This window comes from Brachionichthys hirsutus, chromosome 13 (assembly GCF_040956055.1).
Source record: "Brachionichthys hirsutus isolate HB-005 chromosome 13, CSIRO-AGI_Bhir_v1, whole genome shotgun sequence".
NCBI classification, from domain to species: domain Eukaryota; kingdom Metazoa; phylum Chordata; class Actinopteri; order Lophiiformes; family Brachionichthyidae; genus Brachionichthys; species Brachionichthys hirsutus.
The window spans coordinates 597,832-619,892 of record NC_090909.1 but is presented as its reverse complement, the minus strand read 5'-3'; the positions used below and the strand labels follow the sequence as shown (position 1 = coordinate 619,892).

Below are 22,061 nucleotides of genomic sequence, written 5' to 3'. Positions count from 1 at the left end.
TGTTTCCGGTCGGCTGGCAGTCATCGTCTGCTGCGCTTTACCGCCACCTTCTGGCCGGAGTCTTCTTCGTGTGTTTCCGGTCGGCTGGCAGTCATCGTCTGCTGCGCTTTACCGCCACCTTCTGGCCGGAGTCTTCTTCGTGTGTTTCCGGTCGGCTGGCAGTCATCGTCTGCTGCGCTTTACCGCCACCTTCTGGCCGGAGGCTTCTTCGTGTGTTTCCGGTCGGCTGGCAGTCATCGTCTGATGCGCTTTACCGCCACCTTCTGGACGAGGTGGCGGTCAAGACAAACAGAAATAGTCTGAATGAGTACACGAGTACGTACTGTGAGAGTTCTGCAGTGTGAGTGTGAGTTCTATGTACTGACGAGTAAAAACCTGGACCTGGAACCTTTAGCAGGCACTTTGTGTCTGTCGGACGTGTTTCGGTGTCGGACCGCTTCCTCCCAGCTCGTGGAGGAACAGCAGGAAGCTTCCTTCGGTGTGTTCTGGACGCTTTGACCGCCCCGACCGCTGAAATCCTCGCCGTCATGGCCGCCGCGCAGCAGCTGCTCCCCCCGCTCTGCTCCTCCTTCTCCCCGGAGGCTCTCGCTGCTGCTGCCGATTCTCCGGGGAGCCCCCCCGCAGAGATGGAGAACCTGAGGACGCTGGTGAACGAGCGGCTGGCGGAGGCCGTGGACGACATCCTGCAAGTGTTCGTGAAGACCGTGGTCCGGTACCGGGAGCAGATCGACAGCCAGCGGCGTCAGCTGGAGGGTCTGCTGGCCGCGGAGGAGGAGCGGGCCCGGGCGGCAGGTCGGCGAGTTTCTACACGTACTGGTGTATATGTTTGTAATAGTAGAAGTATTCCCGCTGTTGGCCATGACAATAGAGGGCGCTGCAGAGCTTATTTTAACTTCATCGTAGCCGAAGCAGCGACACGATTGGATCAGGAAGCTAACGTCAGAGAACGTTCCTCTTGTTATTGTCCACAGACTTCCAGCAGCTGTTGAATCGGGAGGAGGCCCCCCCTGAACAGCAGGTCTGGAGTCCCAGACTGGACCAGGAGGACCCCCCGGAGCCGCCACGCGTTAAGGAGGAAGGGGAGGAGCTTCTCCCAGCAGGGCGAGGAGAGTCTGATGTCACCGAATTCCGGTTCCCTCCGGCAGCTGCGGCGAGCGAAGCAGAAGAGAAGCCTCGGATCTCACAAGCTCATCGGACTGAAGGAAAGGAAACGGACCCAGAAGGGCGCGGCCAGTCGGATCCAGGACATCGAGTCAAGGCGGAACCCGGACCGGAGACCGAGGACGCCAGCGGCCGTCGGCTGGATTTCAACGCTTCACGCCAAAACAGAAGCGAGGCGGCGGCGGGGAAAATGTTCAGCTGCTCATTCTTCGGGAAAAGATTCGCACCGAAGGGAAACGCCAAACGACATTTGACTCTTCACACGGCAGCGAAGACATTTACCTGTTCAATATGCGACAAGGCGTTCTCGCATAAACGGACTTTGGACCGCCATCTCTTCGCGCACTCGGGGGAGCGACCATTTTGTTGCTCGGTCTGTGGCAAAAGGTTTGCGAGGAAGGAGAACCTGAAGCAGCACCTGGTGCTTCACACGGGCGAGAAGCCGTTCCGTTGTTCGGTGTGCGGGAAGACGTTCGCGCAGCACGGGACGCTGAGCCGCCACGTCAGCGTCCACTCGGCGGAGAAGCCGTTCCGCTGTTCCGTTTGTGGCAAAGAATTTGCAAGAAAAGAAAACCTGAAACGACACTCGTCCGTCCACGACAAGGAGTCTCCGTCCGGCACGTTCCAGTTCTTCCTCTGAGCGGACAAACGCTTCCTGTGAACCGAACCGCGACCCGAACGTTCGGTGCCGGTTTCCTGTGCTCGGACGAGGAGCTCCGCCCTGAGACGGCGTCTCGGACGAGGAGCTCCGCCCTGAGACGGCGTCTCGGACGAGGAGCTCCGCCCCGAGACGGCGTCTCGGACGAGGAGCTCCGCCCCGAGACGACGTCTCGGACGAGGAGCTCCGCCCCGAGACGGCGTCTCGGACGAGGAGCTCCGCCCCGAGACGGCGTCTCGGACGAGGAACTCCGCCCTGAGACGGCGTCTCGGACGAGGAGCTCCGCCCTGAGACGGCGTCTCGGACGAGGAGCTCCGCTCTGAGACGGCGTCTCGGACGAGGAGCTCCGCCCTGAGACGGCGTCTCGGACGAGGAGCTCCGCTCTGAGACGGCGTCTCGGACGAGGAGCTCCGCCCTGAGACGGCGTCTCGGACGAGGAGCTCCGCTCTGAGACGGCGTCTCGGACGAGGAGCTCCGCCCTGAGACGGCGTCTCGGGCGCTGGTCCGTTCGCTCTGAACGGTGTTCCTGCTCAGGCTCGCGTTTAAAGAGTCGCTTTTTTTCTGGGTAAACTTGGTCACAAACTTTAAGCGTACGGTCTTTGATGAAACCCCCGTCTGTAAATGGCCGGGCTGATTTAGAATCAAACTGGCCTTGACGACAGCCTGCTTTGTGATTTGGCTTTTCTGAACAGAGCCTGTTGAGTTTTGAGGCCTCGTTTTAATTCCTCGACCTTCTGTAGCCGTTGTTCCGTGTCCGTGTTTCGTTCCATAATGTCTCAGATTATACTCTTTCAGTCCCCCACACTGACCCCACACAGAAGACACGCAGGTTCTGCAGCTCCCTCCATGAACATGAACTCCGACCCCCACCTCGTTTGATCCCCCGGTTCTCAGTGTCCACCTTCCATTCTGCCGTTTTTGATGTGTATCTGAAAGTTAACTTTACTGTTATGCTAACGACTGCTGCGCTAATAAATATTGAAATGAAGCGGCCGACTGCTCGGTGCCTCACCGTTGCATTGTGGGGAATGTAGTATTGGTGCGTGTAAAAGATCTGCGGGCTGCCGGCCGGTTCTAATAATAAATCAATATCATCCCGGGGGCCGTAGAAAACCTTCTCGCGGGCTTGATGTGGCCCCCGGGCCTTGACTTTGACATCTGTGGTGTATCGGGTCCACTGAAGGGCGGGGCGTAACCCGTAGCAACTGTAGTCACTGTAAATTCACAGTAAGAAATCTAATTATGATGAAGAGCAAAGAACAAAAAAGATTATACACGGTGTGTGTACTCTTTAATGGGGTAAACGGATGTTCCGTGTACAGACACAACGACCCTGACCGTCGTCATGACGACCAAAGTTCATGGTGGTTGACCTGGACGAGGTTCAGGAACCAAATGTTAATCCAGGTCAGGAGTCCCGCCCACTCCTTCCTCTATCTGTTACCCAGGCAACCAGTCACACATCCATGGGTTAGCAAGGCGGGGCTCCAAAATATTTGGAGTTTGCGGAGGGGGCGGGGGGGGGGGCATTTTAACTCGTCTGCTTTTAAACCTGTCGCGAGACCTCCTCTCCGACAGGGGGCGGTAGTTCAGTCGCGAGAACTCTGCGCATGCGCACAGTAACCCGGAAATACAAAGCAGGACGCGCCTGAGAGACGCTACTCCGCCGCTAACATGTCCAAGATCGAGATGCTGAGGCTGCTGATCAACCAGCGGCTCACGGCCGCCGCCGAGGACATCTTCTCGGTGTTCGGGAGAACCATAGCCGAGTACGAGGAGGAGATCTCCCGCTCCAAGATGGAGATCGAGCGGCAGCGGCGGCTGCTCGAGCTCTGCAGGACGCCGCGTGTTTCCGTTCACAGCGACTCAGGTTCGGAGCCGGTCCTGCTTTTACGGGTCCACGGGAACACGGAAGTGACGTCCATTAACCCAGTAAAGCCCGACTGGGAACCAGTTTAATCTTTAAATCACGTTTAATTCAACGAATCAGTCCGGAAGTTGAAGGATCGTGTTTATAACCGACGGATCATCTGGACTCGTTGACCTGGTGTGACGTCATCAGATCCCTGACCAGGGTCTGGAGTTAGTCGGGATTACATCATCATGTGTATTCAGGGATTAAAACAAAGATTAACTGAATAAAGAGTGAACAGATTACACATTACACCGTGACAAAGTTCTGTTCACAATAAAGTTTTAGCAATTTGAAGATTTTAGAACTGTTTCCAGGATGATGATGAATATATTTATTAGATAGAATGTTAGAGTACAAGTACAGTAGCATGTATTACAGTACAAGTACAGTCAAACGTCCTGTCTAAGAGGAGCATTTCTAAAAAGCTCTTGCGGTCTTGTTTCCGTTGAAAGTCCTTCGTACATAAATCATCAACATTCAACAATACAAATAAAATTAATTAAAATTAAAAAGACACTTAATATGTACAACGTAGGTGGACAAAAAGGCGGTGATTGATCCGGAGAGAGTCGCGATGACTATCTCCGTTTCTGCCCCCCTGAGAGGTGTATTTTTAGGGCCGTTTTGAGGGCAGGAGTCAAACAGTTCCACCCTTAGGGGGCAGTATTGCGTTTCTGATCCTGACTCTCGCCTCGTCCAATGAGACTTCCAGACTTCGACCATATCAAGCGGTCGCTCCGCCTACCTGTCCAGGTGCACGGCTAAGGCAGAACTAGCCGAGCACAGAGGAAAGCGTTCTGACGCGTGTGCCTGTTCTGCGTGTTCCATCAGCTGACTCTGACTCTGTTTGGCAGGTGTGTGTGAGCAGCAGGAGTGGTGCGCCGGGCAGGTGACGTCACCTCACATCAAGCAGGAGGAGGAGCCGGAGCCGTGGGAGGCGGAGCCGCAGTTCCAGACTGACGAGCAGAACGACCGCCTGGTGTCCTCGTTCCTGGAGCCGGACCAGCGACCGGGACCTTCGGCCCGGCAGACCTCTGACCTTGAGGACGCCTTTGAGGATCCCGGTAGCGGCCAGCTGGACTGTCAGAACCCGGAGGCGCCGCCCGAGGCGGTGGACTCGTACCGTTGCAGCATCTGCGGCCGGGCCTTCGCCCAGCGCGGCCACTGGGCCAAACACGTTCAGTTTCACCGCAAGGCCGGGGACAAGCTGGACAGGTCGTACACGTGTGACATCTGCGGCAAGAGACTGACGCGCTTCGACGGCTACCAGAAGCACCTGCGCGTCCACACGGGCGAGAAGCCGTACTGCTGCGACGAGTGCGGCCGCCGCTTCAGCGACAACTCCAACTACAAGAGACATATCCGGAGACACTGCCGACAGAAGCAGCAGAGCGCGGGCACGCCGTGAGGGGACGCACGGAAAGGAGGACGCGTCCGGCGTGAGGGGACGCACGGAAAGGAGGACGCGTCCGGCGTGAGGGGACGCACGGAACGGAGGACGCGTCCGGCGTGAGGGGACGCACGGAACGGAGGACGCGTCCGGCGTGAGGGGACGCACGCAACGGAGGACGCGCGAAAAGGACCCTAAAACAGACGGTTTTGTGTCCGGCTGAAAGACGCTGAGGATGGAGCTGCCAGGGACCAGGACTAGAGGTTCACCCAGGAGACGTAGTGGACGTGGGTCCACTACGTCCCTTACTACATGGACGTAGGGAGGGAGGACATGAGAGTGGCTGGTGTTGGTGAGGACGATGCGAAGGACAGGGTGAAGTGGAGAAGGCTGGGTTGCCGTGGCGACCCCTCAGGGCTCGATGATGTCATCATTGTTGCTTCAAACCAAAGAATGGTTGATCCAGAGAATAAAGCAGCCGATCCAGAACCACAAACATCGACTTCCTCGTCACTAAAACGTTGTGATTCCTGTTGATGACTCTCCGGGCATCGCTCTGATTGGTCGACCCCCCCCCTTTGAGCCGGTACACGTCAGCTTGGGTTCCAGTTCGATGAGGAGCTCCGGCCTGAGACGACGTCGGAGGACAGAAAGACGTCTAGGACGCCGTCTGTGATGACTCTCGACCTGGAATCGTTTTTTTCTGTCGGTTCAGTCTTCATTTCTCGTCTTGAATAAATGAATAAATCTCCCGGTGTTTGTGTTACCGGCACCGGCACCGGACCTCGGGGTAACCGGTAACCTGACCCGGCATCAGGCTGGAGGGTGCCGTGGATTCACCAAGAAAGAGGCAGCAGTCGCCGCGGCGCTCGCGCTCAGGCTAGTTTAATTCTCACGTACAATTATATACAAATTACAATTAAATTCCTGTGGATTTAGTGGATGTAGCCTCAAACCGAAATATGCATTCAATGAAGAAAACATCAAATAAAACGAATAAATAATAAAACATCAACACATCTTGCGATGACTGATGCTACTAATGCTTAAACTCATGCTAACATCGCTACAGTAAGACTAGCTTACTGGAAACAACTTAGCTCGTTGGTGAAACTAACTAGAAGACATGTTTACTGCACATACAAGTAAACGTGTCTTATAGCGTTACCGGGGCAACGTAAAGCATTCACGTTTAGCCCTGAACAATGAGAAAGCTGTAATATGGACTCCTTCCTCTATCTGTTACCAAGGCAACCGGTCACATCTCCACGGGCTAGCAAGGCGGGGCTCCAAGCAACTTCCTGCTTGCCTGCCCGGAAGCCCCGCCATTTGGCGTTTGCGGGGATCTCACCTGTCGCGAGACCTCCTCTCCGACAGGGGACAGTAGTTCAGGCTCGAGAACTATCTGCGCATGCGCACAGTAACCCGGAAATACAAAGCAGGACGCGCCTGAGAGACGCTACTCCGCCGCTAACATGTCCAAGATCGAGATGCTGAGGCTGCTGATCAACCAGCGGCTCACGGCCGCCGCCGAGGACATCTTCTCGGTGTTCGGGAGAACCATAGCCGAGTACGAGGAGGAGATCTCCCGCTCCAAGATGGAGATCGAGCGGCAGCGGCGGCTGCTCGAGCTCTGCAGGACGCCGCGTGTTTCCGTTCACAGCGGCTCAGGTTCGGAGCCGGTCCTGCTTTTACGAGTCCACGGGAACACGGAAGTGACGTCCATTAACCCAGTAAAGCCCGACTGGGAACCAGTTTAATCTTTAAATCACGTTTAATTCAACGAATCAGTCCGGAAGTTGAAGGATCCAGGTGCACGGCTAAGGCAGAACTAGCCGAGCACAGAGGAAAGCCTTCTGACGCGTGTGCCTGTTCTGCGTGTTCCATCAGCTGACTCTGACTCTGTTTGGCAGGTGTGTGTGAGCAGCAGGAGTGGTGCGCCGGGCAGGTGACGTCACCTCACATCAAGCAGGAGGAGGAGCCGGAGCCGTGGGAGGCGGAGCCGCAGTTCCAGACTGACGAGCAGAACGACCGCCTGGTGTCCTCGTTCCTGGAGCCGGACCAGCGACCGGGACCTTCGGCCCGGCAGACCTCTGACCTTGAGGACGCCTTTGAGGATCCCGGTAGCGGCCAGCTGGACTGTCAGAACCCGGAGGCGCCGCCCGAGGCGGTGGACTCGTACCGTTGCAGCATCTGCGGCCGGGCCTTCGCCCAGCGCGGCCACTGGGCCAAACACGTTCAGTTTCACCGCAAGGCCGGGGACAAGCTGGACAGGTCGTACACGTGTGACATCTGCGGCAAGAGACTGACGCGCTTCGACGGCTACCAGAAGCACCTGCGCGTCCACACGGGCGAGAAGCCGTACTGCTGCGACGAGTGCGGCCGCCGCTTCAGCGTCAACTCCAACTTCAAACGACACATGCGCAGCCACGGCCGGCAGAAGCAGCAGAGCGCGGGCACGCCGTGAGGGCACGCCGTGAGGGGGAGGACGCGTCCGGCGTGAGGGGACGCCGTGAGGGGGAGGACGCGTCCGGCGTGAGGGCACGCCGTGAGGGGACGCACGGAAAGCGTGAGGGGACGCCGTGAGGGGACGCACGGAACGGAGGACGCGTCCGGCGTGAGGGCACGCCGTGAGGGGACGCACGGAAAGCGTGAGGGGACGCACGGAACCGAGGACGCGTCCATCGTGAGGGGACGCACGGAAAGGACCCTAAAACAGACTGTTTTGTGTCCAGGGAGGACGATGCAAAGGACAGGGTGAAGTGGAGAAGGCTGGGTTGCCGTGGCGACCCCTCAGGGCTCGATGATGTCATCGTTGTTGCTTCAAACCAAAGAATGGTTGATCCAGAGAATAAAGCAGCCGATCCAGAACCACAAACATCGACTTCCTCGTCGCTAAAACGTTGTGATTCCTGTTGTTGATGACTCTCCGGGCATCGCTCTGATTGGTCGATCCCGTTCCAGATCTATTGATCATTGATCAGATCAAGTTTTTCTAATAAAAGCTGCGCTTTATTTTATTTTAATTGTGGGGCGAAGCTGTTGAAAACGTTCCATTATTCCAGAACGATGGAACATCTGGGGGCAGGCTGGACTCCTCCTCCTGACGCTGTGACCTTTGACCCCGCTGAGTGTTTGGTCGTGAACGCAGCAGGTAATCTGTGACGTTTAGCTCAAGGGAAGATGATCTGTTCAGATTAACTTTCTGCATTTGACGGAACATAAGATTAATTCTGGTAAATATATTTTTTATACTGTTAATATATTATTAACTATTAATTACTATCTATCTATTGATCCTGGTGATTCTTGATCGTTTGGGATCCACCTGTCGTTTAGATGGAAGGGGGTGGAGTCAGACTCTGATTGGCTGTGGGTGTGTATTGAGACAATGAGAGGGCGTGTCCTGAAGCCGGTTCTCCGCTCCGCCTCGAAGCGGCTCATTGTGTTCTGGTGAGATCGAGGGTTCGGGTTGTGTCGGTCGTTGGGGTAACCTAGCAACGGGCCGGTACCGGAGGACGGTCCGGGTCTGGGATGACTAACCGACGCCGCAGCGGATTCATCGGTGAGTTCATTCTGCAGGAAGCCTCCCTGTGAGCGCGCGCGTGTGTGTGAGGGGTGCGCGCACAGAGCCTCCGGACGCGTGTGCTCGTGCGTGTGCGCGGCGTGACTGACTCCGGTCCGCCCGAACTCGTCGGTAAAAGCATCGTCACGTGGTCGGTCGGTGTTTCCGTCTGGTGTTTGCTGGCGATCAGCTGGCAGGACGATCAATCGATCGGTCCCAGCTGGATCGATCAATGATCTGATGACAGGGAAGTTGGTGGTGATGATGATGATGATGAAGAGTGTCCTCTTCGTCTGCGTGCTTGTCCCTTTGTTGGTTTGGAGGTTCTGTCAGATGTCCAGTGGTCTCGGCCCACGAAGACTGTTGGACCTGGGTCTGGATGAAGGGGCGGGGTCAGGGTTCCTTTTGTCTGTCTTGTGAGACGGCTGCTTCCTGTGGACATGTAGTGTCTGCTTCCTGTGGACGTGCAGGGTCTGCTTCCTGTGGACGTTTAGCGTCTGCTTCCCGTGGACGTGTAGCGTCTGCTTCCCGTGGACGTGTAGTGTCTGCTTCCTTTGGACGTGCAGGGTCTGCTTCCTGTGGACGTTTAGCGTCTGCTTCCCGTGGACGTGTAGCGTCTGCTTCCTGTGGACGTGTAGTGTCTGCTTCCTTTGGACGTGCAGGGTCTGCTTCCTGTGGACGTTTAGCGTCTGCTTCCCGTGGACGTGTAGCGTCTGCTTCCCGTGGACGTGTAGTGTCTGCTTCCTTTGGACGTGCAGGGTCTGCTTCCTGTGGACGTTTAGCGTCTGCTTCCCGTGGACGTGTAGCGTCTGCTTCCTGTGGACGTGTAGTGTCTGCTTCCTTTGGACGTGCAGGGTCTGCTTCCTGTGGACGTGTAGCGTCTGCTTCCCGTGGACGTGTAGCCTCTGCTTCCCGTGGACGTTTAGCGTCTGCTTCCCGTGGACGTGTAGCCTCTGCTTCCCGTGGACGTTTAGCGTCTGCTTCCCGTGGACGTGTAGCGTCTGCTTCCTGTGGACGTGCAGGGTCTGCTTCCTGTGGACGTTTAGCGTCTGCTTCCTGTGGACGTGTAGCGTCTGCTTCCTGTGGACGTGCAGGGTCTGCTTCCTGTGGACGTGTAGCGTCTGCTTCCCGTGGAAGTGCAGCGTCTGCTTCCCGTGGACGTGCAGCGTCTGCTTCCCGTGGACGTTTAGCGTCTGCTTCCCGTGGACGTGTAGCGTCTGCTTCCTGTGGACGTGTAGCGTCTGCTTCCTGTGGACGTGTAGCGTCTGCTTCCTGTGGACGTGTAGCGTCTGCTTCCCGTGGAAGTGCAGCGTCTGCTTCCCGTGGACGTGTAGCGTCTGCTTCCCGTGCGTTGCGTCAGCGTGCGTTGAGTTGGTCCAGTAGGGGGCTCTGTGTCCCGGATCTGAGACCCCCCCCCCCCCCCGGGACCGTCGTCAGTTAAAGCCTCGGCTCAGACTCTGATCCCCGGTTTAACTCTTAATCTGCCCAGTAAACAAACTGGTGTGTTACCGGTCCCGGTAACCCGTGATGTGGGGGGGGGGGGCTGCTGCGATCTGATTGGTCACGGACATAAAGTCAGAGGAAGGGAACCGATAATGAACACAGCTGGTTGTTGGGTCGCTGTCCTTGTCTTCACAGGAATGTTTATGATGTCATCATGAGTTGCTCTGAGGACACTCCTGATTGGTTGAGAAGAACGTCATCAAACACAAACTGGTTCCGAGCAGAGACGCGACCCAAACGCGTCCAACGCACCTAAAGACACTTCAGACTGACGCGGGACGAATCCATCAACAGATAGTACATTATTTATCATCTGTCCCGTGTGTGTGTGTGTGTGCTAATTCAACACACACACACACACACACTAATGTGAACCTACTCCTTACATCGTATTTATTTGTGTTGCTGAGCTGTGATTGGACAAACCGGTTTCCCTCAAAGGGGCCGAGATTAATTAACATATGATGAAAAGAAGGGTCCTAATCTGGAGCCCTGAGGAACTCCATCACATTGAGATTTACTGTTATTTACTCCTTGATGAACTTTGAGGCAGTTTGTTTGATGTTGATTAATTATTCGTGTCTTTGAAACGATATCTGGTGACAGCCGAGGCTCCGCCTCCTTCAACACAGTTAACGCTGCTACGATGGCGGCTCTTGGGAGGGATCAACATGGGAGGGGTCAAAGGATGCTGGTTTTAATCCTTGGACAGACGATAAAACCCCCAACCCTTCGGGAGATTACCCCCCCCCCCCCCCCCCAGCAGATTAACCCGGTCAGTCTTTAAGGTCTGGTTTTCTGCAGGTTGCAGTTTGTCTCTGATCAAGCGACATTTGATCCGTTTGAGCTCAAATCAGAACCGATTGGTCTGATGTTCTATTGGGTTCTGGTAGGCCGCCGATGCTCCGGAGAGAATGAGATGATGATGATGATGATGATGACGCAGAACCGGGCCGACGGCGTCGTTATTTATCCAGGAGTCGGTTCTCAGTAGAACCCGTGTGATCCATTCCTCCCTGTAAAGTAAATCAGTTGCTGCCCCCCCCCCCCCACATCCAACCATTAATTATCTTAAGTGGACCCTCGGGGCTCCTCCTCCTCCCCCCTCCTGATCTGGACCCCGATGGGAACCATCAGTGAAACCTGATTTCTCTAGGCTGGCTGTCAGACTCATGTTGAGACCGATGCCATCCAGATTCTTGGGGCGGGGCTTCATGGTCCACGCTGAGAGTCGGCCTATCAGGGAGTGATGTCTTTAATATAACGTAGGCGGGACATGGAATCCAGGTCCTGTCTTTACAGACATGGGTTTGAGCCCCGTAATGTGGATTAGAGATTAGATCCGAGGCCGGGTTGGGTCTGAACACATTATGGATTAGCTCTGGCCTCATGTTGGTGCTTTTCGGGTCTGAAGTCCGTTTGAACTGGGCCTGAGTGGGAGGAGCTTGTGATGTGAGAGTGCGCCGGTTAGCTTCACCTCACTGAGCTTTAGCAGCTAATCCACCAGCGCTGTTGCCTAGGAGACGGAGGGGTTCCCGGGTCGACTTGTCTGAATGTGTTGTTTGAAGAACATAAAGTGGGGAGGGAACTGCCAACCCTCCGTTTGGGCCTGATGTTCACACAGAGCTAACCGCTAGGCTAGGCTACGCTAACAGCTGCAGAAAGAGTGACATCTCAGATCCTTATTCTCTCTCAGCCGACCGTCAGCATGTCACGTGACCATCAACAAGCACCGCCCCTCTTCTGCCGCACGGCCTCCTACAAAATGGCTGAAACGAGTTGGCTGTCGCCGTGGCAACCGCCTCTGCTGCTGTTCATCCTGCAGTCCTGCTTCCTGTGCGAGTCGGCCTTAACGACGTCCTTCCCCGAAGACTTGGAGCCAATCAACGTGGTGGACTCAGACCGTGAGTTCTCTGATTGGTCGCGTGTGATGACAGACGAGCATCATGTGAATCAGCGGCCCCCAACCTACCGGGCCCGGTAACAAGTCCTCACGGACCGGCACCGGGCCCGGCGGTTGGGGGCCGCTAAAGTCATCAGAGCTCTGCAACTCTGTTTGGATCAGAACATCAGGCTCTTGGTTCTCATGGATAGTTCAGTGACTTCATCCATCCGTCCGTTCATCCCTTCATCCCTTCATCCCTTCATCTGCTCTCTCTCTCTCTCTCTCTCTCTGCAGACTCTCATGCGTTCCCGGCGTTCCAGGGTTTGCTCCAGGACAACGACACTCAGCGTCTGGGTTTGGACTTTCAGAGAATGTTACGCATCAACCAGCTGCTGTTCATCGCCGCCAGGTCAGTGCGTATCAATAATCCTGATCCGAGATCCCACGGGGCGTGTGCCGACGCTGTGCCGACGCTGTGCCGACGCTGTGCCGACGCTGTGCCGACGCTGTGCTCCGCTCCTCAGGGATCACGTGTTCGCAGTAAACCTGACCACGGGCGCAGAGGAGTTCCTTCCCCAGCTGGTGAGTGTCACGATGCGGGTCAGGGGTGGTTACCGGCGGCAACCGGGCAGCGCTACGCCATCGCGGCGTCTCTTCTGGAGAAGCAGCTCTTGTGCCGTCGGTTCCGTCCTCGGGTTCCAGACTCGGGTTCCAGACACTCAAAACCGCACAGATTAATTTGGCTGCTCAATAATAAAGTTCAAATGGAGTTAATGCTATTTAAAAAGCTAAGCTAAGCTAGGCTCGGTAAGACTCGGCACAATTTATCCACGCAGCTAATGAACACGAAGATGAAGAAGCGTCACGGATGGATTTAAAACGGCATCTGATGTTGGTAACAAGGGCGTCAGGGGGGGGGGGATGCTTCCATTTTAAACACCCTAAAATGATTTTACAAATAAAGTTTTCCCCCAATATATTCTGCATCCGGATATCTGGCTCCGCCTTCAGCGATTCCTCTTCCTGTGTTTCAGAAGCTGACCTGGAGATCCGAAGATGTCAGCAAGTGCACCGTCAGAGGGAAAAACAGCGTGAGTCGAGTTTCCTCCTGCTTCTGTCCCGGGTCCGGAGGGTCGCCGGGCTGCGTGTGGAGTGAAGGCCGGGCCAGGAAAGCCCCCCGGGGGGGGGGGGGGTTGATCCAGGTCTCCCTACCGCTGCTGTGTGTCTGCGTTCCAGGACGAGTGCTACAACTACGTCAAAGTGCTGGTGCCTCGAAACGACGACACGCTGTTCGCCTGCGGAACCAACGCCTTCAACCCGACCTGCAGGAACTACAAGGTCGGTTCTCACCGGTCCCACCTGGCGAGTCTCGTTCTGTCAGAATCTGTATTAGAACAATGGTTGATTTCAGTGATCTCTGATCGGTTGAACACGTAGAGTCCAACATTGGACTGATTGTCCCGAGGGAATGTTCCCGTGGCGTCCCCCGGTTCCCGGATGAAATTCCTTTTCCTTTATTTGTAAAAGCTCTTGAAGTCACAGATGGTTAGTTCCTCTCCTCTTCCTCCTCTCCTCTTCCTCCTCTCAGATGACCTCCTTGGAGCAGGTTGGCGAGGAGATGGTTGGTCAGGCTCGTTGTCCCTTCGAGTCAGGTCAGTCCAACGTTGGACTCTTTGCTGGTGAGTCAACAAGTGTAGCGTACTGTTCATCTCACAGTGTGAGACTGGACTGGACTCGACCCGACTGCACTGGATTCTACAGGACTAGACTGGACTAGACTCTGCTGGACTGGACTGGACTGGACTGGACTGGACTAGACTGTGCTGGACTGGACTAGACTAGACTGGACTTAACTGGGCTGGACTGGACTAGACTCTACTGGACTGGACTGGACTAGACTAGACTGGACTCTACTCTACTGGACTAGACTAGACTGGGCTCTACTCTACTGGACTGGACTGGACTAGACTAGAGTGGACTAGACTCTACTGGACTAGACTCTACTGGACTGGACTGGACTAGACTAGACTGGACTAGACTCTACTGGACTAGACTAGACTGGACTCTACTCTACTGGACTGGACTGGACTCGCTATCGGACACTTTTCTGCATTCAGTATTCCGTCTCAGGGTAGTAACTCCTCGGGGTGTAAATCGGCTTCATTGTTTCTCAGGTGGGAACTTTTACTCGGCCACCATGACGGACTTCCTGGCCAGCGACGCCGTCATCTACAGAAGCCTTGGAGACGATCAACCCGTCCTCAGGACGGTCAAGTACGACTCCAAGTGGCTCAGAGGTAGGACATCGGGCACCTGACAGCGTTTGTGACGCTCCTAAACGGCGGACCTTCTTCAGCCTCGGGTTTGGTCGGCTGCTTCGTCGCTGACGATGAAGACTTTGCCGAGTTCCATTTAAAAAGATGAAGACAGTTTTACCTTTAGCATGAACGGACTTCCTCCACCCTTTCTGCAGAGCCTCGCTTCCTGCACGCCATCGACTACGGTAACCACATCTACTTCTTCCTCAGTGAGATTGCAGCGGAGTACCCCGCCCTGGGGAAGGTGGGTCTGAAACCGTCCGTCCATCCATCCGCGACGTCACGCAACCGACTGATTAATCCAGCGCTCGGATGATTAGAGGCTCTGCTCACGACCGGTCCATTGTCTTCTCCCAGGTCGTGTTTTCTCGAGTTGCTCGTGTTTGTAAGAACGATAACGGAGGTTCTCCAAGAGTTCTGGAGCGATACTGGACTTCCTTCCTCAAGGTGACGCCGCGACTCAAGTCCAGGAACGCGTGAGAATGGAGGCGCTGATCGCCGTGTCTCCGTCTGTCCCCGACTTTAGGCTCGTCTGAACTGTTCTGTGCCTGGAGACTCGTTCTTCTACTTCGACGTCCTCCAGTCTCTCACCAACGTCCTGCAGATCAACCGGAGACCCGCCGTGGTTGGGGTCTTCACCACGCAGGTCAACAGGTACCTGTCTACCTGTCTACCTGCCCCCAGAATGAAATCTGGTAGTAATTGCGCTCGTATTGTCTAAGACTAGCTGTGTGTGGTCGATGTCCGGGTCTGGGGTTTGACTTGGGGGGGGGTGTCTGGAGGGACGCTGTTCAGGCGTTCGGGTTTAGCCTAACTAAATCCTAAATCCGGAATCTTCTGTGCAGCATTCCCGGCTCGGCCGTCTGTGCGTTCTACATGGACGACATTGAGCGAGCGTTTGAAGGGAAGTTCAAAGAGCAGCGGAGCGGCGACCTGTCCTGGACTCCGGTCCCTGATGAGCAGGTTCCCAGCCCGAGGTGAGACCAGATCCACCAGGATCTGCGACGCATGAGAAGGAGTTCTAGTCCTGGTTCATCCGAACAGAACCACCGTAGTATCTTATCATCATAGAAAAACACGCGTTTCTATCCCATAATAAATAGGAGCCCAGCGTTCCTTGATTGGGTGTGAACGGGTCTGTGTTGGATTCTCCAGGCCCGGTTCGTGTGCAGGCGACAGTCCGGCTGCCGACTTCAAGTCTTCAGTTCAGTTCCCGGACGAGACGCTGACGTTCATCAAGTCGTATCCGCTGATGGATGAAGCCGTTCCCGCCGTCAACAAGCGGCCCTGCTTCACCAGGACCTCCACCAGGTGGCCCACCAACCCCGGCGGCGGGGCGTGTCCTTTAAAGGGCCGTCCCCCCCCAGGAGCCGGAAGCATCGCCCACTGCAAAGTGGGACTAGAACATCGTCCAGATTCCTTTGTTCTAGTTTCTTTTATTTCTTCCAGGTCCAAGCTGACCCAGATCGTGGTGGACGTTTCTGCGGGTCCCTTTAAGGTCCAGACGGTGCTGTTCCTGGGTTCCGACGATGGGCGTGTCCTGAAGCTTCTAGCTAGCATGTATCCCAACGGCGGCTTCGGATCCAAGCTGCTGGAGGACATTCATGTCTACAACCCGTCCAAGTCAGCGCACGACGCCGGCGCCCCGGGGACGCTGGTGTTCATACGCTCACTCTCTGCTTGTGTCCAGGTGTGACGTCCAGGGTCAGGAGGACAGGAGGGTTCTGGGACTGGAGCTGGATAAGGAGCGCCACGCCTTGTTCGTGGCCTTCACCGGCTGCGTCATCAGAGTGCCGCTCAGCCGCTGCAGCAAGCACGGAGCCTGTCAAAAGTAAGGAAGGAAGGACTCGGAATGTAACGGGGCGGAAGTGGGACCAGGACCCGTCTTCAGTCTTTGTGTTCATCAGGGTCCATCCAGTCGTTTTTCGGTCATCCTGTTAAGAGACAGAAAAAAACGCCGCCAGAAACAGAAGCTCCTCGTTGGAGGTAGCATCTAATCCTCTGTTCCTGGTAACATTCCCATCTAATCCTCTGTTCCTGGTAACGTTCCCATCTAATCCTCTGCTCCTGGTAACATTCCCATCTAATCCTCTGTTCCTGGTAACATTCCCATCTAATCCTCTGCTCCTGGTAACATTCCCATCTAATCCTCTGTTCCTGGTAACGTTCCCATCTAATCCTCTGTTCCTGGTAACATTCCCATCTAATCCTCTGCTCCTGGTAACATTCCCATCTAATCCTCTGTTCCTGGTAACATTCCCATCTAATCCTCTGCTCCTGGTAACATTCCCATCTAATCCTCTGTTCCTGGTAACATTCCCATCTAATCCTCTGCTCCTGGTAACATTCCCATCTAATCCTCTGTTCCTGGTAACGTTCCCATCTAATCCTCTGTTCCTGGTAACATTCCCATCTAATCCTCTGCTCCTGGTAACATTCCCATCTAATCCTCTGTTCCTGGTAACATTCCCATCTAATCCTCTGTTCCTGGTAACATTCCCATCTAATCCTCTGTTCCTGGTAACATTCCCATCTAATCCTCTGCTCCTGGTAACATTCCCATCTAATCCTCTGTTCCTGGTAACATTCCCATCTAATCCTCTGTTCCTGGTAACATTCCCATCTAATCCTCTGTTCCTGGTAACATTCCCATCTAATCCTCTGTTCCTGGTAACGTTCCCATCTAATCCTCTGTTCCTGGTAACATTCCCATCTAATCCTCTGTTCCTGGTAACATTCCCATCTAATCCTCTGTTCCTGGTAACATTCCCAACATCTAATCCTCTGCTCCTGGTGACATTCCCAACATTTCCTGAACGTTTCATCCACTTCCGGCGGTAACCTGTAACCAGCGAGCGACCTTTTGCTCGTTGCTGCTTCTGCTTCTGGCGGATAAATCCATCGGCGTTCCGGATGTGGGTTCCGTCCAAACGTCTGTCCTGTCTCTACAGATCCTGCCTGGACTCTCGGGATCCGTACTGCATCTGGCTCCGGACTGGGAGCTGCGCCGACGTGGCTCCAGGTTTCAAGTACGTGTCACTTCCTGTTGTTCTCCCTCCCTTCGTGCGTCTGAATGCTAACTCCTCTTCTTCATCTGCAGCAGGAAGTGTCTTCTTGTCTTTCGTAAACCAAGACTTGTCTCTCTGTCCTCGTCTCTTTGATTGGTTGGTTCTTCATCACGTCACTGTTTCACACGCCATCAGCTAGCTGCCCCGCCACCTGTAACCCATGGCAACAGACGAGAGTCATGTTTTGTTCTCCACCGGTGGCTTCTTTACCTGGTTAAAGTCCTCCTCTTGTCTCTGCAGGGCGGGGTTTGATCAGGATATCAATGGCGACCACTCGTTTCCCACAGACAGTTGCCATGGTAATGTAGACCGTAACTCTGAATGGGGTGTAAACAGAGGTACAGTCGGTGGATTGTCAAACTACAGCCATGAGAGGACTGCTCAGTCTGACGGTGTTTGTTTCGTACAGCGGACGTTTTGGTGACGACAAAGAATCAAGAGTCCCCTGCTGACTCCGCCTACGGTAAGCTCCTCCTCTCACCCTGAACAGCAAAGAATCATGGGAACTAGGCTCTGATGACTCTCTTATAATCCAGGTTTAAAAGTTGTAGTTGTTGGACGCAAGCAGACATTTTGATGCCCAGGTGTAGCTTAGCACCAGGTGTAGTTTAGTACCAGGTGTAGCGTAGCACCAGGTGTAGTTTAGCACCAGGTGTAGTTTAGCACCAGGTGTAGTTTAGTACCAGGTGTAGTTTAGCACCAGGTGTAGTTTAGTACCAGGTGTAGTTTAGCACCAGGTGTAGTTTAGCACCAGGTGTAGTTTAGCACCAGGTGTAGCGTAGCACCAGGTGTAGCTTAGCACCAGGTGTAGCGTAGCACCAGGTGTAGTTTAGCACCAGGTGTAGCGTAGCACCAGGTGTAGCGTAGCACCAGGTGTAGCGTAGCACCAGGTGTAGCTTAGCACCAGGTGTAGCGTAGCACCAGGTGTAGTTTAGCACCAGGTGTAGTTTAGCACCAGGTGTAGCGTAGCACCAGGTGTAGCGTAGCACCAGGTGTAGTTTAGCACCAGGTGTAGTTTAGCACCAGGTGTAGCGTAGCACCAGGTGTAGCGTAGCACCAGGTGTAGCTTAGCACCAGGTGTAGCGTAGCACCAGGTGTAGCTTAGTACCAGGTGTAGCTTAGCACCAGGTGTAGTTTAGCACCAGGTGTAGCGTATGTCAGGTTGTAACGTGATATTCTCCTGCGCCGCCGCCGCCTGTGTGTGCGTGAGCGCTGCACGCGGTGTGACGAGCCTTTCCTCGCTCCCCGCCCCTTCAGGTGTGCGCCGCCTTCCAGAGGTGGACCAGCTGTCCTCGGCTAACGTCCACTACACGCTGCTGATAGCGTGCATGCTGCTGGCCTTCTCTCTGGGCGCCATCTTGTCGGGCTTCCTCGTGTCGTGTTACTGCGGTCGCAGTGGCGCCCAGCAGGCGGGGAAGCCGGCGAGGGAGCCGGAGGCGGCGCTGACGCGCGCCTTAGCTCTGGGCTCGCTCGCTAAACTCGGCAGAGCGCTGGACGGGCCGCTGAAGGTGAGGCGAGGAGGCGGCGCTGGTGATGTCACCCACCCTGTTAACCCTTTCACCCTAAATCCGTCACCGGGCAGTCTTCCGCTTCCTCCTTTGTCTTCTTCTCTGTCTTCAGGAGGACAACCCGGACATGTCCTCTGCAAGGACGTACAGCTACTTCATCCCCGAGGGCCACACCCCTGGGCACCAGGGCCCGCCTCTGGGAGACCCCGCCCTCAGCCTGTCCCAGGTAGGACGGCCCGGCGCCCAGAGAGGATCAGTATAATGAAAATATATATGTATAAAACGTAAAACTGGATGAACGACAGTGAGAATCTAAAACGGACAAATGGATCAATCCTGATTCGTTGAATGTCAGCAGCAACCAATCAGACGGGAGTTTGACCGCTTTGGGTCGGTGACCCCGGGTCTGACCCCGGGTCTGACCTCGGTGTCGTCTCTGTCCCAGGCCGACGGCGAGCTGTCCGGACTGCCCACCCCCGACTCCACCCCCGACTCCACCCCCGACTCCACGCCGGAGCTGCCAATCAAGAGCGTGAAGGCGCTGCAGCGGCACCGGTGTCTCAAGAACCGGAACTGCAACAACAGCAAGGACAGCAACCCGCAGTCTGGACCCGGCGGCTCTGGACCCGGCAGTTCTGGACTCGGCGGTTCTGGACCCGGCGGTTCCGGACCCAGCTGCTCCGGACCCGGCGGCTCTGGAACCGGCGGCTTTGGACCCGGCGGCTTTGGACCCGGCAGTTCCGGACCCGGCTGCTCCGGACACGGCTGCTCCGGACCCGGCTGCTCCGGACCCGGCGGTTCCGGACCCGGCGGTTCTGGACCTGGCGGCTCTGGACCCGGCTGCTCTGGACCCGGCGGCTCTGGACCCGGCGGTTCTGGACGCTCTGGACCCGGCTGCTTTGGACCCGGCGGTTCTGGACCCGGCTGCTTTGGACCCGGCGGTTCTGGACCCGGCTGCTCTGGACCCGGCGGCTCTGCGTCAGATTTGGGCTTTCCCTTCGCTCACCACCACAGCGCCACGTCGGCCCACGGAGCCGGCGCTGCGTCTAACCCGAACCCTTCACGGCACCTCCAGAGGAAGGAGGTGGCAGGAGGAGGACGTGAAGGCGTCCCCCATCACTACAACTCCCATCATGCCCTGCCACAAACAGCGGCGGACATTTCTGCGCTGGAGGAGCTGCTGAAATACATCCAGGAGGTCAGCGCCTCCGGGACGGGGGGCATCAAGGTCCTCACCTCCACCTCCTCGTCCTCTGCAGGACGTCAGCGCCACCACGGCAACAGCCATCGTCATAGCAACCACCGGAACAGTGGCTGTCAGGAACAGACACCCGAGACAGACTCGGCTTCTTACCGCAGCGCCTCCATGCTCCCGAGGGAATGCCTCCCCAAATGCCTGGAGCCTTCAAACCCCGACTTCTCCTCCTCCTCTTCCTCCTCCTCTTCAATGCCGCTTCAGCATCAGGTCATTGCAGAGAGACCCGACGGAAGCAGCGCCGCGGTGACGCGTCACCCCTCCCAACGCCGCCCCCTCCTCAGCGGCGGCGGCGCCGTTTCACGCCACCACAGCTTCAGCCAGCAGGGGGCGCAGCCGCCAGGCGGTCCAGCCAGTAGGAACACCAGCAGACTGATCAGCAGCGCCTGCCTGACACGCCAGCACAGCTACAAGGAGGGGCCACACGTGCAGCGGGCGGCGGCGGTCCGGAGAACCGTGTCGCTGAAACCCAAAGTCCCACCAAAACCGCTCTTCCTGCCAAACGGCGGAGCGTCGCCGATAGCGGAGTCGGGAAAATACGCCCACTGAGACTGCAGCCAGTAAGAACGCTCCGAACAGGAGAGGGGCGTGTCTGGTTTCCATCGCTCGCCATCGGGATCCGGGGGGGTCTTCCTGCTGAGGCGTGGCTGAAACGTCTGTCCTCACGACGCTCCCGTCATCAGAACCACGCCCACGATTCCAGGCGAGTCCCAGACGGATGAGCGGACTGGACAGAACCGGGGTTCTACGGAACGGACTGGACAGAACCGGGGGTTCTGCGGAACGGACTGGACGGAACCGAGGGTTCTACTGAACAGACTGGACGGAACCGAGGGTTCTACGGAACGGACTGGACAGAACCGGGGGTTCTACGGAACGGACTGGACGGAACCGAGGGTTCTACGGAACGGACTGGACGGAACCGAGGTTCCTACGGAACGGACTGGACAGAACCGGGGGTTCCGCGCTGACTGACATGATGAATGTTCACGTTTGTACCATATTGGTATCCGGAGAACTCGCTCGGCACCGAGCAGGAATTGTGTTTAGCTCGAATGCAGCCGGGGCAGTTGATGCAGCCGGGGCAGTTGATGCAGCCGGGGCAGTTGATGCAGCCGGGGCAGTTAATGCAGCCGGGGCAGTTGATGCAGCCGGGGCAGTTGATGCTCGCCTCACTGTGTCATTATTCACTTCATCCTTTCATTTGAGACTGTTAATAAAATGGAAACATTTTCTGAGCTCTGTCTTTGATCCTTTACAGCCAGAACACAGAAGTCCTGGCGCCGGGACTCCAAACGGGGCCGTGTGGCCTTGCTGGCGTTCCCGATCACGTTCCGGGTCACGTTCCGGGTCACGTTCCGGGTCACGTTCCCGATCACGTTCCTGATCACGTTTCCGGTCACGTTCCCGATCACGTTCCCGATCACGTTTCCGGTCACGTTCCCGATCACGTTCCCGATCACGTTCCGGGTCACGTTCCGGGTCACGTTCCGGGTCACGTTCCCGATCACGTTCCGGATCACGTTCCCGATCACGTTCCGGGTCACGTTCCGGGTCACGTTCCCGATCACGTTCCGGGTCACGTTCCGGGTCACGTTCCGGATCACGTTCCGGGTCACGTTCCCGATCACGTTCCGGGTCACGTTCCGGGTCACGTTCCGGGTCACGTTCCGGGTCACGTTCCGGGTCACGTTCCGGGTCACGTTCCCGATCCCTGAGCTTGCTCAGCAAACGTCGCCGTACACAACGCGAGTTCTCCAGCTTTGTCCCACAACAAGCAGCTTCCAGCGGTCCACTCTGACCCCTCCCTCCCGCGCTGCTGAACCAATGATGCC

At 56.1% G+C, this 22,061-nt stretch overlaps 2 protein-coding genes across 2 annotated transcripts; both read left to right on the top strand.

Moving 5' to 3' along the window:
- The first annotated feature begins 527 nt into the window (after positions 1-527).
- LOC137903359 (zinc finger protein ZFP2-like) lies at positions 528-7,591 on the top strand. Its single transcript, XM_068747512.1, has 5 exons — positions 528-792; positions 972-1,788; positions 3,475-3,689; positions 4,589-5,094; positions 7,460-7,591. Exons 1-5 carry the CDS (start codon positions 528-530, stop codon positions 7,589-7,591), a joined length of 1,935 nt encoding a protein of 644 aa, XP_068603613.1.
- A 4,309-nt stretch (positions 7,592-11,900) lies between these two features.
- LOC137902755 (semaphorin-6C-like) lies at positions 11,901-20,775 on the top strand. The gene is made up of 21 exons (XM_068746826.1): positions 11,901-12,096; positions 12,372-12,486; positions 12,602-12,659; positions 13,112-13,168; positions 13,314-13,415; positions 13,666-13,756; positions 14,252-14,374; positions 14,551-14,639; positions 14,753-14,842; positions 14,922-15,049; positions 15,241-15,372; positions 15,551-15,733; positions 15,845-16,018; positions 16,086-16,226; positions 17,347-17,424; positions 17,704-17,762; positions 17,873-17,926; positions 18,721-18,971; positions 19,084-19,196; positions 19,404-19,600; positions 19,955-20,775. The coding sequence occupies exons 1-21, from the start codon at positions 11,901-11,903 to the stop codon at positions 20,773-20,775; spliced, it is 3,252 nt and encodes a 1,083-aa protein (XP_068602927.1).
- The last annotated feature ends 1,286 nt before the right edge of the window (positions 20,776-22,061 follow it).

Bases quoted from the DNA above. Each gene is read 5' to 3' on its own strand.
- LOC137902755 (XM_068746826.1), top strand. From the start codon at position 11,901: ATGTCACGTGACCATCAACAAGCACCGCCCCTCTTCTGCCGCACGGCC. The intron at 13,757-14,251 runs GTGAGTCAACAA...ATTGTTTCTCAG, and splicing joins CAACGTTGGACTCTTTGCTG to GTGGGAACTTTTACTCGGCC. The intron at 17,927-18,720 runs GTAAGCTCCTCC...CCGCCCCTTCAG, and splicing joins CCCTGCTGACTCCGCCTACG to GTGTGCGCCGCCTTCCAGAG.
- LOC137903359 (XM_068747512.1), top strand. From the start codon at position 528: ATGGCCGCCGCGCAGCAGCTGCTCCCCCCGCTCTGCTCCTCCTTCTCC. The intron at 1,789-3,474 runs GTTCTTCCTCTG...CGCGCCTGAGAG, and splicing joins TCTCCGTCCGGCACGTTCCA to ACGCTACTCCGCCGCTAACA. The intron at 3,690-4,588 runs GTTCGGAGCCGG...TCTGTTTGGCAG, and splicing joins TTCCGTTCACAGCGACTCAG to GTGTGTGTGAGCAGCAGGAG.